The 13,525-nt window shown below is 36.7% G+C and overlaps 1 protein-coding gene across 2 annotated transcripts in view; it reads right to left on the bottom strand.

Moving 5' to 3' along the window:
* Positions 1-2,081: 2,081 nt before the first annotated feature.
* Positions 2,082-13,525, bottom strand: part of ACVR1B (activin A receptor type 1B) — a 46,508-nt gene continuing 35,064 nt past the window's right edge. For both annotated transcript variants that reach the window (XM_014075983.2, XM_014075984.2), the window contains exons 5-9: positions 12,991-13,158; positions 11,907-12,063; positions 10,849-10,973; positions 8,929-9,059; positions 2,082-7,952 (exon numbers count right to left, since the gene is read on the bottom strand). In XM_014075983.2, coding sequence (XP_013931458.2) covers positions 7,827-7,952; positions 8,929-9,059; positions 10,849-10,973; positions 11,907-12,063; positions 12,991-13,158 — 707 coding nt within the window. In that variant the 3' untranslated portion in view covers positions 2,082-7,826. The remainder of the gene's footprint in view (positions 7,953-8,928; positions 9,060-10,848; positions 10,974-11,906; positions 12,064-12,990; positions 13,159-13,525) is intronic.

The raw sequence follows: 13,525 nt of genomic DNA, 5'->3' as shown, positions 1-13,525 counted from the left end.
ACAGAGTAAGAAGGCACACAGCTCCTCTGCCATATGGTACAAAATTAGTTTGCTAATATGCATATCTCCCTACAGCAGTGTTTCTCAACCATGGTAGCTGGAGGATATGAGGACTTCTAAGTCTCAGAATTTCTCAGCTACACATCTTCCAGTTGCCATAGTTGAGAAACACTGCCCTAGAGCAGTGTTTTTCAACCTTTTTTGTGCAAAGGCACACTTTTTTCATGAAAAAAATCACGAGGCACACCACCATTAGAAAATGTTAAAAAAAATTAACTCTGTGCCTATATTGACTATAGGCGGGTGTTTTTCCCACGGCACACCTTACACTATGTCACGGCACACTAGTGTGCCGCGGCACAGTGGTTGAAAAACACTGCCCTAGAGTAAGCTCTAGTTTCTCCTATCCCTACTAGTTGGCCTGGGTCAAAGTGTAATTACATGGAATTGACCTTGAAGCTGAGAAACTGATCCAATCCACATTTATACCATTTAATAGTTCAATGAATTATTACTGAGGAGTTGACAAAAACATATCAGAGGAAGAGTACAGGTAACAATAAAAACCAATTGACAAATATTCCCTAACCTACGTGTAATTGTTGCACCCCTTTTTAAGGTGACAGTATTACAACACTGGCAAAAGTAAAGATACATTTCAGTCATGACATTTTTCTTGTATGCTACTCCTATCATCCTCTTCCAGATGGGTGCAGAATATTTTTGAGAATATAAAACTGTTCAGTCCTGCTATGTAGTCTTTGTTTGTCCTTGCTTGGTTGTTGATTCAGATGTGATAATTTTCTCGTTTTAAGGCTATTATTCCCTTTATGAGCTGTTTTAAATATATTCTAGTATGTTCTTGCTGGGAATTATTTTCCAGATTGTTGGACCTGACATAGATTCAAAATCTGTAGATCAATAACTAACCATCTTTCTCCATTTTTTGTCTCTTAAATGGATAAAGAGTAAATCAAAAATTCTCAAAATGTTTTGAAAAATAATGCACAGTAGATTAACCCATGACGATTGTTCAGCATCCTTCTGGCACTCCAGCGAGAAAGTAGACGGCATTAGTAGTTGGCCAATCCCACAGCTATACAACCATCATGTACTGGGAACACGTTTTTAGGGCAAGATTAAAGCATAATTCAGAAAACCAAATCCCAAATTTGTGAGATAATCCATTAAGCAGAGCTTCATTAACACTGAAATTCTACTCATGCTTTACATGTAAGTAAATTCTACTGAGATGAATGGCACTTGTTACCAAGCAAATTATACAGGATGAATGTGTTGCACCAAACCAAAAAGAACAGGAAGGCCAGGTACCTTGCACTTTTCACTCTTTCGCATTTCTGGTTCTCTGGACAACATGAGAACTTCCCTAGAAGTTGTTTCACAGATGAATAATCCTGAAGCGTAAGAATACCATTAAAGTGATGGCAGCAATGAACTTACAAGTATTCATTGAGTGACCATTTGAAGTTACAAAGGCACTGAAAAAAGTGACTTACAACCAGTCCTCATACTTACAACCATCATATCCCCATAGTCACAAGGTTTAAAATTTGGGTGCTTGGCGACTGGCATGTACTTATGACAATTCCAAAATCCCAGAGTCATGGGATCGCCATTTGCAACCTTCCCAGCCAGCTTCCAACAAGTAAAGTCAATAGTGGGAGCCAATTCTTTTATAATGATCACGATTCACTCAACTGTATAACAATCGTGGCAAAAAGGTCGTAGAATGTGGCCTGACTCACATACAATCGCTTTGCTTAGCAAGGGAAATGTTTGCCTCAGTTGTGGTCATAAGATGAGGATTACCTGTATTCTGAAAACGATCCAATTCAAGCCCTAACATTTGCTTTATTCTCATAGCACAGTTCCAATAATGACAACGTAATTTTTTCCTACAGTATTCTTTTATACAATTATTAGAAACATAGTTTCATGTAGCTCAGTTATATCTTTAAGTTGTCTTTATGTATTTATCTTTCCATTCTCTTAGCTAATATTAAAATTCAAGTATGTAAAGTACAGTAAAGTCAGAATTGAAACATAAAAAGTCGCAAGAGTTTATGTGAATAAAAACAAACTTTTAATAATGTACAAGCAAAAATTTGACAGCCTCATTCTTATATTAAAACAAAAGATTTCTTTCCTATATTACATCTATTTACATTTGCATACTGAGGAGATAAAGTGTCTAAGTGGCTATTTTACAGTCTTTCTCTAGTAAAACATATAAAACTTGAAACAAATATAAAGGTCAAGAAGGAATAAATTTTGGGGACAAGAAAGACAGAAGAGACAAGACAATAGTACCAAGAATGATCTATTCTGAAGCCGGTGTGACCCCCAAGTATAAGCCATACCATATAAATTTTGGAAAACATTAAGGGCATTGCAAATGCAGTTTTCTACTGGGAAATTTCATATCAAGACTTTTAATGTTTGTTCTGATAAAGCTGGCTGACGTTCCCCAAATGGAATTTAACATGGGGACTCTATCCTGCTATTGTACCCCATAGCTGGATTATTGGTCATTGGACTTAAATTTCATGAAAAGAACCTCAATGTACCATGACAGTTACTGATTTAATATTAAAATGGAACCTCCTACTAGTTTTACTTTTAAGTAACTATAAGGAATGGTTAGAAATATTAATGCTATTGTTATCATAGTAAACAGAATATTTGCTCTTCTTAGTCAAAGATGCCAACTGCAGTAGCTAACTACCAAGTCACTGGAGTGATATAGACACATCAAAGAAATGTCTTAAAGCACCACTCAACTCTGCTTTATTAAAATGGTGCAATCTAAGGGCCCTTTTTTGAATATGCCTACAGTGTAAAATCAGGCAAATATTCATGTTTTCCATTTAGGAAAAACAATTCTTTGGTCATTTTTACTTTGTCATGATAACACAAACACACAATCTCAAGAATCCAGTTTTGCTGGATTAATTTGATGGTTTCTTTATGAATAAAATGGTCCTTGTCTTCTCTGGATTGGATGCCAGGAGGGCAAAGCCTATTGTGGGGCCTGGGGTGCCACCAGATGTGATCTGGATTATTCTGAGCTTGTGGAATCCAAGAAAGCAGACAGAATCCTCTGCAGTCTGATCACCCACCATTATGTTGTATTTGTGACTCCTTTGGGTGGGTGTCTAGAGTGTGATCAGCTGGATCTGGGAGGTTATTTATGCTTCTTTGAGAGAGAAGCGGATGCTGTCTGCTTTGAAGGGGGCAACTGAAAAAGAAAAACTGGGTACAGCTGTGCTTGATAAAGCTTGCCCTATATGTAATCTACCCTTCTTAACAAAGGATATTGCAAAGTAGTAGGTAATTAGCTAGCAAAGATCCTAGAGGGAGCAGGTTATCTGGACCCTGTTCAGTCAGGATCAAGACCTGGTTATGCGACAAAAATGGCACTGTCTTTCCTGATAGATAAACTTCCTTCAGATGCAGATGGGGCGAGGGGACTATGCCGGTCTTGGTTTTATCAGAACTAAGTATAAATGCCATCAAGAATACCATGGTGTCCTTCTTACAAGGAGTTTGAGGCACCATTTTACAGTAGTACTGCTTCCTACCTGAGAGTGTGGTCATTCAGTGACTTGTGGGAGTTGCACTTGAATCCATGAAGTTTTTAGTGTGGACTCCCACAGGGCTCCATGTTGTTTAAAATCTATATGAAACTGGTGGAACAGGTGATTTACTGGCTCAAGCTAAGCTGATAAGTAGCTTCAAATACTTTGGAAGCATCATCTTGAGTGATGTTTTTTTGGAGAAAGAAATTTGACTTCAGGATCAGCATGGATAGTCAAGCACGGGGACGACTGTGTACTAGAGTGCTTAATCAACATAGCATCCATATATCCATGAAGCAAAAAGTCTACAGAGCTGTAGACCGTCCCTCTTATATAAATGTGAGTACTGGACTCTGCACCGAAGATACATCAAAGTGGAGAAATTTCACATGTGCGCTCTCCAATCAACCCTTGGCATTCATTGGTAAGACCTCCAATCTGGAGGTCCTGGATTATGCAGCGTCCACCAGCACCAAGTCCCTAATTATGAGAGGTCATAGGAGATGGGTGAGATATGTCCTCAGCATGGATGACCGCTATATGCCTTGCCAGTTGCTCTACTGGAGCTTGAGAAGAGACTTCAGAGTCAACCATGCAAGCTCTACAAATACACTGCAAATGAAACTCTATGCTACTGTGACACCCAACTATGGGAACTAGAAGTCACAACTAATGACAGAATATGCTAGCAAGCTCTGTGCTATGAAGTCTTAACCAGCTTTGAAAACCAGGCGCCCATCAAAACTGGAAAAAACAACAACTGGGCAGCATCAGAGAATAACACCCATTCTTACTACAACAATGGACTTCCATTGCCCCCACTGTGCTAGACTCTGTACTTCCAGACTGGGACTGCAGAACCACCTCTGTGTCCACAGGTGAGCTCTAAAACATAGCATCTTCTTTGAACCCTAAGGATTGCCAATTATACTTCACAATCCTACAGACGTTCTGAATCAGCATCTATGAGGTTTGGATGGAGCAAGCTAACATCAAATTCTGTGAGGCAGGGTTGATAATGGTCAGTGGACCACTCTGGACAGCATTATCTCCCCCTTAAGGATGTGGTTGTCAATTTGGGGTCTGCATGGATTCACAATTCCTACTTAAATGACTGGTGGAAACTGTGGTCAGGTTTTCACTATTTACAATCCTACATAGAACAGGATGCCTTGTCTTCAATAACTCAGATTTTGATTACTACTTGACTACTGCAATGTGTATTACAATGAGCTGCCTTTGAAGACAATCTGGAAGTTGTACCTGATACAAAATGTGGCAGTAAGATTATTGGCAAGATAGCCCCATCTAGCCAGAATCACACCTATATTAAAGATCCTGCATAGGTAGATGGTAAGCTTCTGGGCCAATTCAAAGTGCTGGCCATTGGCCATAAAGCCCTAAATGGCACATGGTGGGATACATGCAGGCAATATTATACCAGCATTCACTGGTTTAGTCATCAAGAAAGGGTCTGTGAAGTTTACAGTATCCTCCAACTCAGGGAATATTCTCCCCGCAAAAGTATATGCAGTCCCCACCTAATGTAAACAGGTTTAAAGCTATTTTATTTCAGTGCACTTTTGATCCTGGATGGCCAGCTTATCTTTTTATTTCTGCTCTCTGTAGTTATTTTTTGTTATTGATAAGTATTTGAATTTGGCTATTGTTATAGGTTGGGATTTTTTTGTTATGATGTTGTACATCCCCAATTTCTTATGGGATTCGAGCAGATTACATGCACTATTAAATAAATAGCCTTTCATGCAGAACTGATTTATTCTGAGAAGGAAGCAACTGATGTAATATTTGAAGCAAATTACTATAAGGCATAATAGGGGGAATTCTACTCCAAACTGACTATACAAAACAGGTTAATCTGCCTCTAAGCCGTAGATCTAGGAGTAAAATGTCAAGAAGTATGCAATACGAATAGGACATACGTTTTGGCAAAATTATTTACCACTAGGCAATACAAAACACGTTTAAGGGAAGTACACACTTTTTAGCCTCAAGTTAATTTCATGTCTATCACTTAAAATCTTCAGCTTATCTATGAAAATCAAATGGCTCTTTTTAATTGGAGGTGGATTTGACAGTAAATTATACACATGAACATTTCCATTACCTGAGCTCCAAGTGTAAATCTTCGTGATACATTGTTCTCAATTCCAACTCCAGCAATCATAGATGCCATTTCTTATTTATGAAAATATATGATTAACATAAATTTCAAGGTGCCTTTTACTTTAGATCAGAAATGCAAGGAAGATTTTAGTAAATGGTGTCCCTTTGCTAGAGATTTGTGGTGGTCTCTGGCTCAGAAATGATCAGACCAAAATAATAGAAAAAGGCAAGTTTTACAATCAGAAGCACAAATCCCACATATCCCTACAAACAAAAGCGCCTGAGATTTTCAAAACACAGCATTAAAAGAAGCTACAACTTGTTACAGACCTAAAGGAACATGTCAAATTGACTCCAATACACAATGGAACTCTGCAATGTATATAATACAAAGACACAAGAAAGGTTAAGGGCGAGGGAAGGAAAGACAAACACATGCCTATTCGGAGAAACAACAAACACAGAATGTTTTATATTCTTATAAAATCCCCTGTCCAAGAAGGGATAACTCCTCCTCTTAGTAGTCGAGGGCTCATGGTTTATATAGAAACAGTTCCAGTGTAAAATTGAGCTGTGTGCATTTCTCAGTTTTTTTCCTTTTTTGCAGTGATTTCTTTATAAACAAATGAGAGGTAATTATCTATTTTATAAACAATAGTAAAAAAAGTTAAAATCCAGCCCCTCCATTAAAATAAGAATTAAAAAAATTAATCAAACCACTCCAGTTAAAAGTTATGGCTTCAGGAGTTATCTATCAAACACCCAACCTACACATAATGGAGTTTCTAATGCATTATTTGCATCACAATACAATCTCAGGCTGTCTCCCCACCCCCCACCCCAAAAGATGTGACAGCCTAATCAGTCCTACTACGCCCTGATCATTTAATTCAAACAAAATGCATGCAGTTAATCCATTCCCAATCCTTCCCTATCCCATCCCACCCCACCCCACCCCCAAGTGACACAAAGTAGCTTCCAGAATAAGGGAGATCATATTATATTTAACTATCTATATGCACATAAACATACGTACACACACACGTACACACACGCACACACCAGCTTTATTTTGCAGTCATTGTTCCTTGAAAGGACAAATGTTGCCAGGAAGTCTCTGAGTGCATATTTCTCCACAGCCATTTCATTCGATAGAGAAATGTAGTTCTGCCAAAGGCACCTTGAGAAATGGAAGGGCAATGATCCTATACGGTCAATTTTGTTTGTCTTTCTTTAACTAGGAAAGCACCAATTTCAGCAGATACCTAATTCTTTCACAATTCTTTCTGCTTGCTAGGTAATCATTGCTACCCATTATGAGAGAATTATAAATGAAAAAACAAACACGCACAATCAAAGTATTTTCCCTGCTTTAAAAAAAGAGGGGAATAATGGCAGTGAAACCATTTGTATGGTGCCCCTCCCCCCCAATTCTACTATTTAGCAGAGCAGAAACCTACTCCTTCCTAATGAGAAGACAGCTAATTATCAGCTAGTGAGAAATAGGGAATTAGCACCTGCACTTCACAAAAGGACACTCTACATTTTCAACATGCACAGGAGCACAAGCAGACACAATACACACCTACGGGGCAAAGGGATGCATACCTTTGCACATGCACACGCTGTAGTTCTGGCTTAGGATCTATTGAGCTAGAAAAGGGCCACTATCTGGCCCGACAAAGGGCACACAAGGTGCCTGTGTGTACATATCAGTCCTCGAAACCTTCCCCTTGCCACACTTTTTAATCCACAAGTAAGTATCTTCTTCTCCCAAGCCATAAGGCTTTCCCTAATCAGCACATAACTCAAATTTACAGGGATTTCCATAAGAGAAACAAGGTTATATTGTGACTGACATTCTCCTATACAAGCCCCTCAAAACGCTTTCGAGAGGAAATTCAAAAAAGATGCATTTCACTCTTGAATGAGGAAATGAGTGAAGTCTCTAATGTCGATCCTCCTCACCTGGCCACTTGCAGGCCAAGCTGTCCAGTTGATAGCAGCAGGCTGAATACAAAGACGAGGTAGGCCTTCTTCACCACATCAATTCTTGCATGGCAGCTTTTTGTGCACTTTCCTCAAGATGGTGCTTGCAGTCTAAATTTTCACATCTTCCTGGATACTGAGTTGAGAAAGAGTTTTCTTGATGCGTAAAGCTGTTAGCCGTGCTGCTCCATTGGCATACCAGCACTCCCGCATCATTTTCCCCATAATTCGCAAAGCCTGGGAAAATGGGGAGAATGGGATTAAGAGAAATCTCTTTTCAGCAGATCGAATCCACTTTTTAAAAAAAATCTATGAAGAATAGGTTGCTTTTATGCTTATGATGCTGCTATGTGCTTATTTTTTTTATTAGTATGCATTTAAAAATGAAGTGGCATCTTATTTTCTTATTAGGACTTCTTAAAAAATCTAGTCAAAATAAAATTCAGTGTTTGCCAATTGCCTCTTAAAAGAAGCAAAGATTTGTCTTTCACAATCATGAAAGAGACAATTCTTGTCATTGGCTGCATTTCCACAGAACTCAAAGCTGTTTTTAAAAACTACATTTTGTTAAATATTCCATACTAGCATAAACACTATGCTAAAATTTGGGGTGTTTTTTTGCTTTGTATTATATGAAAACCAAGCCAGAGCCAATCCAACTTCTTTTTAACACTTTGAAGCTGAAATCTGCACTTGAGTTTTGTCTTTTGCATGTAAACTATTCATTTCTACCTTTCTACAAACAAATGAAGAAAATTTGAAAAAATGGTTGTGTTTAAATTCTATGTCTGGTTATAATGTGGTCCTGTTTGGTTTGGCTTGGCTTGAAATGTGGGAATCCAATGTGTTATTTAAAGTGCCACAATTATGCAAATCTTAGCTTAGTGCAATGTACTGTATAATCTAGTCCATTTTAACTGATTGGCTAGAACTACAATCAAAGCCAGAATTCTAATATATTTCATAGAAAATTGTGTGGATTAACCTATTGATTGCACAGACCTTATTCAATAAACCAGAATAAAATGCTTCAATACAAAACATTAAAAAGAGAGGATGAATTGGTAACTGGGGTTCTTTATCCAACTGGTACCAAGATTTCATGTCAAGAATTTGCTGAAGCTTTCCTTTCCCCTCTAGCTAATATGACAAATATTATATATTAAGAATTAGGCCTTATGGCATGCTTTTCAGTTTTCAAGATCAACTGTACCTCATAACTCTGCCACCAGTTGGGAATGTTCGGTCGTAGTTTCTGTTCACATACCACTTTTCGCATTTCTTCAATGGATGGGTCAGAGGGCACAAGGTCATAGTATGGGAGCTGATATTCTTCATGAATACCTAAAAGGAAAAAAGCGAATCAAGCTATTATTTCTTATGAAAGTATCTTTTACATAGGCACAGTAGCGTTAATGATATAGGATGAAAAGCCTGCAAAAGGAGCAGGAAGTATCATACAACATGGAACTTAGGAGTGAAGCTGATATCTGATGTGTGCAAGTTGGTTTTCAATAATAATAAATTATGATCATTATATAATAACAACAATATGTGCACAGGAAAAGAGTCTGTAGCCTGCTTCTTTAACAATATTTTTATTACCAAAATAGAAAACTATAGAAAATAAGAAAAAAATGATATATATATAAATATACATTTAAAGTCACAACCCCTGGTATGCCCAAATATGGGAGGAAGTGCACTGCTTCCATTCTCTGTCCATCGGCTTGTCATAAGAGACCATCCAGACAGAAACCCAATATTTTTACTGTTGCCTTTGTTACATTTGTGTTGTATTTGTGTTGATAAATAAATAAAGGGAGACTAGTATAGATCTATTTAGCTGATGAGAGCTAAATAGCTTGAAATAGATCTATACTAGTCTCCCTTTATTTCTCAGCACAAATACAACATGTATATATGTGTGTGTGTGTGTGTGTGTGTGTATGTATGTATGTGTGTGTGTATATATATATATATATATATATATATATATATATATATATATATATATATATATATATATATAATTTTCAGCAAATACTGCATGAAAAATACTCACGATGGTCCTAGAAAAAACAAGAAAATTATTATCTAACAGTGCATTAAAAATATTTTTCTCCTAAGGAATCATAAATAATGGCCAAGTGAAACCTAGAAGTAATATATTAGTCTTTCAGTTTTGGTGGTTGAGGGCTTTCCCAATATACAGAATATACTATCCAATCCATATGAAACTATTTTTCTTCAGATTTCTCACAATGAAATTATTAAGATCAATTTAGATTTCACCACTGCTTTTTCCAAACTATTTCACCACTGCTTTTTCCAAACTACTTTTCAATATTACATATCATGATAACATAACAATGAACAAAATCTCTTTCCCTCCTTTTAAACACAAATTCAAAACATGTTTATGTTCATTTCACCTTCTGTATTTGGGAACCAGTGATTTTCCTGGTTCCATATACTTAACAACTACTACACAGTTGTATCTTACACAAAAATCTTCAATAAGAGATTAATTGCCTATCTTATTATATACACCTCTTAGAATTATTTTGGATGATTGGGATGGCATAAAAGTAAATTTAAATAATACTTTTAATAAGCATAGACTGTTAACTATGATCTCTTTTCTGCTTCCTGCTTATTTCCATTTAATAAACAATATTCTTTTTCAGTTGATGACAAAAATGAATTATAACTGGTCAATAGAAATATAGTAAAAAAAATTATCTTACTTTGGAATACATTCTGCAGTCATGCAGATTAAAGAGGAATGTTTTTTAAATACTTTATGACATACCACCTCTGTTAATTAATATAACAAAGAGAACAAGAAAATAACATTTAATGTTAATCCTGAACTGTAGCTTTGTGGTTTGAACCAATGACTATGATTCGAACGTATTAAAGGAAAGTCCTATTACAAAGCTAAATCAATGGAAACAAAGTTAGATTCTGAGTCAGCAACTTGCTATTTGCTTTGAATTAAAATGCACTGAATTGTAAGATCTGAAGCCAATAGAAAACTCTAACTTTTATGGGAGGAAGAGAGAGAGAGAGAGGGGGAGGGAGGGAGGGAGGGAGGGGGAGGGAGAGAGGGAGGGGGAAGAGAGATTACCTCCTGAGTTGCACCTGCGCGCAATTTCCCAGTAAACCAGGCCAAGGGCATAGATATCCGCACACTTAAATGAATCAAAATGTTTCATGTTTATTGTTTCATCAAGAACCTCAGGGGCCATGTAACTGTAGCAAAAGAACAATCAGATTAATGGCATCCATTTGAGATACATATGCTTCACATATGCCACTTACACAGAAAATCATGATCTATTGTCAACTATTATAAATAAGAACAAAAATTCATTCAACAACTTTGAGGAAAGCCTGTAATATTTTAGAATGTTTTATATTATTTGACTTTCTGTTAACAGCATTTGTAAAACGTTTACCAACAAAATCAAGCTAAAAAGAATGATAATTTTGTCTTGCTAGTTAGGAGCACTTCTTGGCAGGAAAGGTGAAGCAGGAATAGAAATCATTCTACAAAACTTCCTCTCATTTATCAAGTGATTTAGTTATATGCTCTGTAATACAATATTTATGTGAGTGCTTGGATTTAGCTCTACAAAAAGTATGGTTGCCAGAAAAGGTTGTTGAAATACAATCCACAAGATTTTACACTAAGGATATTAAGGGTTATCCCAAATAATTTATTTGGAAATCATTTTGAAAGAAGAACATATTAAACACAATGCAAATTTTAAGTATATAGTTCATGTAGATAAAAGACAATTGCTTAACTAATGTGTGTTCAGCTATCATTAAAGATTATTATTCTACTTCTACAATTCACCATTTAATGAACTGCTCATATTTATAGAAATGTTGATTAAGTTTCTAATGCACATGATTTTGTTAAAGAATATTTTATGCTATAAAGTACCTTATTGGGAAACTCTTTAAATTTCAGAAGTAATTTAACACTGTAATTGATTCACAAATACCCAATTCTAATTATGCTTATGGAAAAAAACTAATTAGAGTTAACAGCTAATGGCTAAGAAAATACAATTCTAAAAATGAAGCAACCAACCGGCTACAGAGAAAGGAAGCTTTCAAAATTACCAGCTGTATCTTTATCTATCCAACCCAGTCAGCTCAGGTGTAATTACTCACCGTTTTGTTCCAACTCTCTGATTAGGGGCAATATCAATTGTATCAGTAACAGAATCATGGCGGACAGCTAGACCAAGGTCTGCAATGGCACAAGTTCCATTCTTCTTCACTAATATATTTTTGGATTTCAAGTCACGATGTGCAATCCCAGGTTTTCCTAACAAAGGATGAGAGAGTGAGTTCTGTTTATACACTCTGGCCAAGAAAAAACGAAAAAGAGTGCCATGTAAAAACCTTGGCTAAGTCATGATAATGTTCATCCGAGATCTAGAAATTGTCATTTATCCTGAAGGGGAAAAAAAACAAGCTCTTTTATCCAACTTCAACAATGTAAGTTGAATGAGTTTTCTATTGCCAACTCATCCTAGATTAAGACAATAGGACAGTTCACATATACTATTTCTATCTTGTTAAATCACCATTTAAAATGTAGGATGAAAAAAGGGAATGATCTATTCTCACTTATATCCTTCCTTAGCACATCAATCCTGATTATCTTAAAGTACAATTCCTCATTACTTTGAATAAGAGATACTATGCTTCAGTTCACTAAACAGAATCACTAGCCCACATATTCCAAATATCTCTTCCTCTTAAATAAACAATAACAGATTTCTAAAATTTCTCAATATTAACATATAGGCTAATTCAAGCCTGCAAAGTTGGTATGATGCCAGTTCCTTTCATTAAACAATATGACCAATTGGGACCCTGGAAGTGTATCTTCTTTGTAGCAAACTGTACCCTTTGGAATGCTTTTTCCCTGAGAGCCAGCTGGCCTCCACTCTGCTGTTGTTTTGAGGAGCCATGAAGACTTGGCTCTTCACCCAGACCTTTAGGAAGTGAGAATGAGATCCCTTGCTTCACTCCTCCTAGTCCAGGAGTGTCACACTGGCAGCCCATGGGCCGAATGTGTCACATGCAGGCCACACACACCCCCAGCTCCAAGAAAAGGAAAAAAATGTCACAATATGTCATGTGATGGCAACTTGACACCGCAAGTTTGACACTATCAATAATATCAAGAGTTTAGTTTTTCTAATTTCCAGTTGTTCATTATCAAATCTACATTAGTACCCCTTACCTTGAGTCCCCACAATTTCCATGTGCAGATGTGCCAAACCACTGGCAGCAGACAGAGCCAATTTAATCATCCCTTCAATAGTTACAGTGTATCGGTTGAGGTAATCAAACAGAGAGCCATGCTCATGGTAATCAGAGACCAACCATAATTGTGTCCAAGTGCCATTATCTGTTGGCAATACAAAAAGGGGAAATATACTGAAACAAGAAAATAACAATGGTCTTTTTTTAGATGTCATTGAACAACAGAGATTGCTCGTTACTGCTTGCTGCTATTTAGCACGGTTCAGAAATATGTTATATTTTAACTGTATGTATCTGTGTAGCTGTTTGTTGTGGGATTTATACTAATGCAAGTTTGTACTATTCCTTTTCCAGTTTAATCCTCACAACAATCAAAATATTGTGGTAGAGATTGAATTTGACAATGATTTCCTCTTCTCACTCTTGCTCCAGAAAATGTTGCTAACAACATTTTCACCAATGGGAAATGAGGTAAGAAACAGGAACATCTGGAGAAGCAATGGCATTCCATG

The sequence above is a fragment of the Thamnophis sirtalis genome, unplaced genomic scaffold, assembly GCF_051295495.1.
Source record: "Thamnophis sirtalis isolate CommonGarterSnake01/CBP01778 unplaced genomic scaffold, rThaSir2_p1.2 scaffold_3, whole genome shotgun sequence".
Taxonomy (NCBI): Eukaryota; Metazoa; Chordata; class Lepidosauria; order Squamata; family Natricidae; genus Thamnophis; species Thamnophis sirtalis.
Note: the sequence above shows the minus strand (reverse complement) of the source record. Positions and strands in the feature narration are given on the sequence as shown.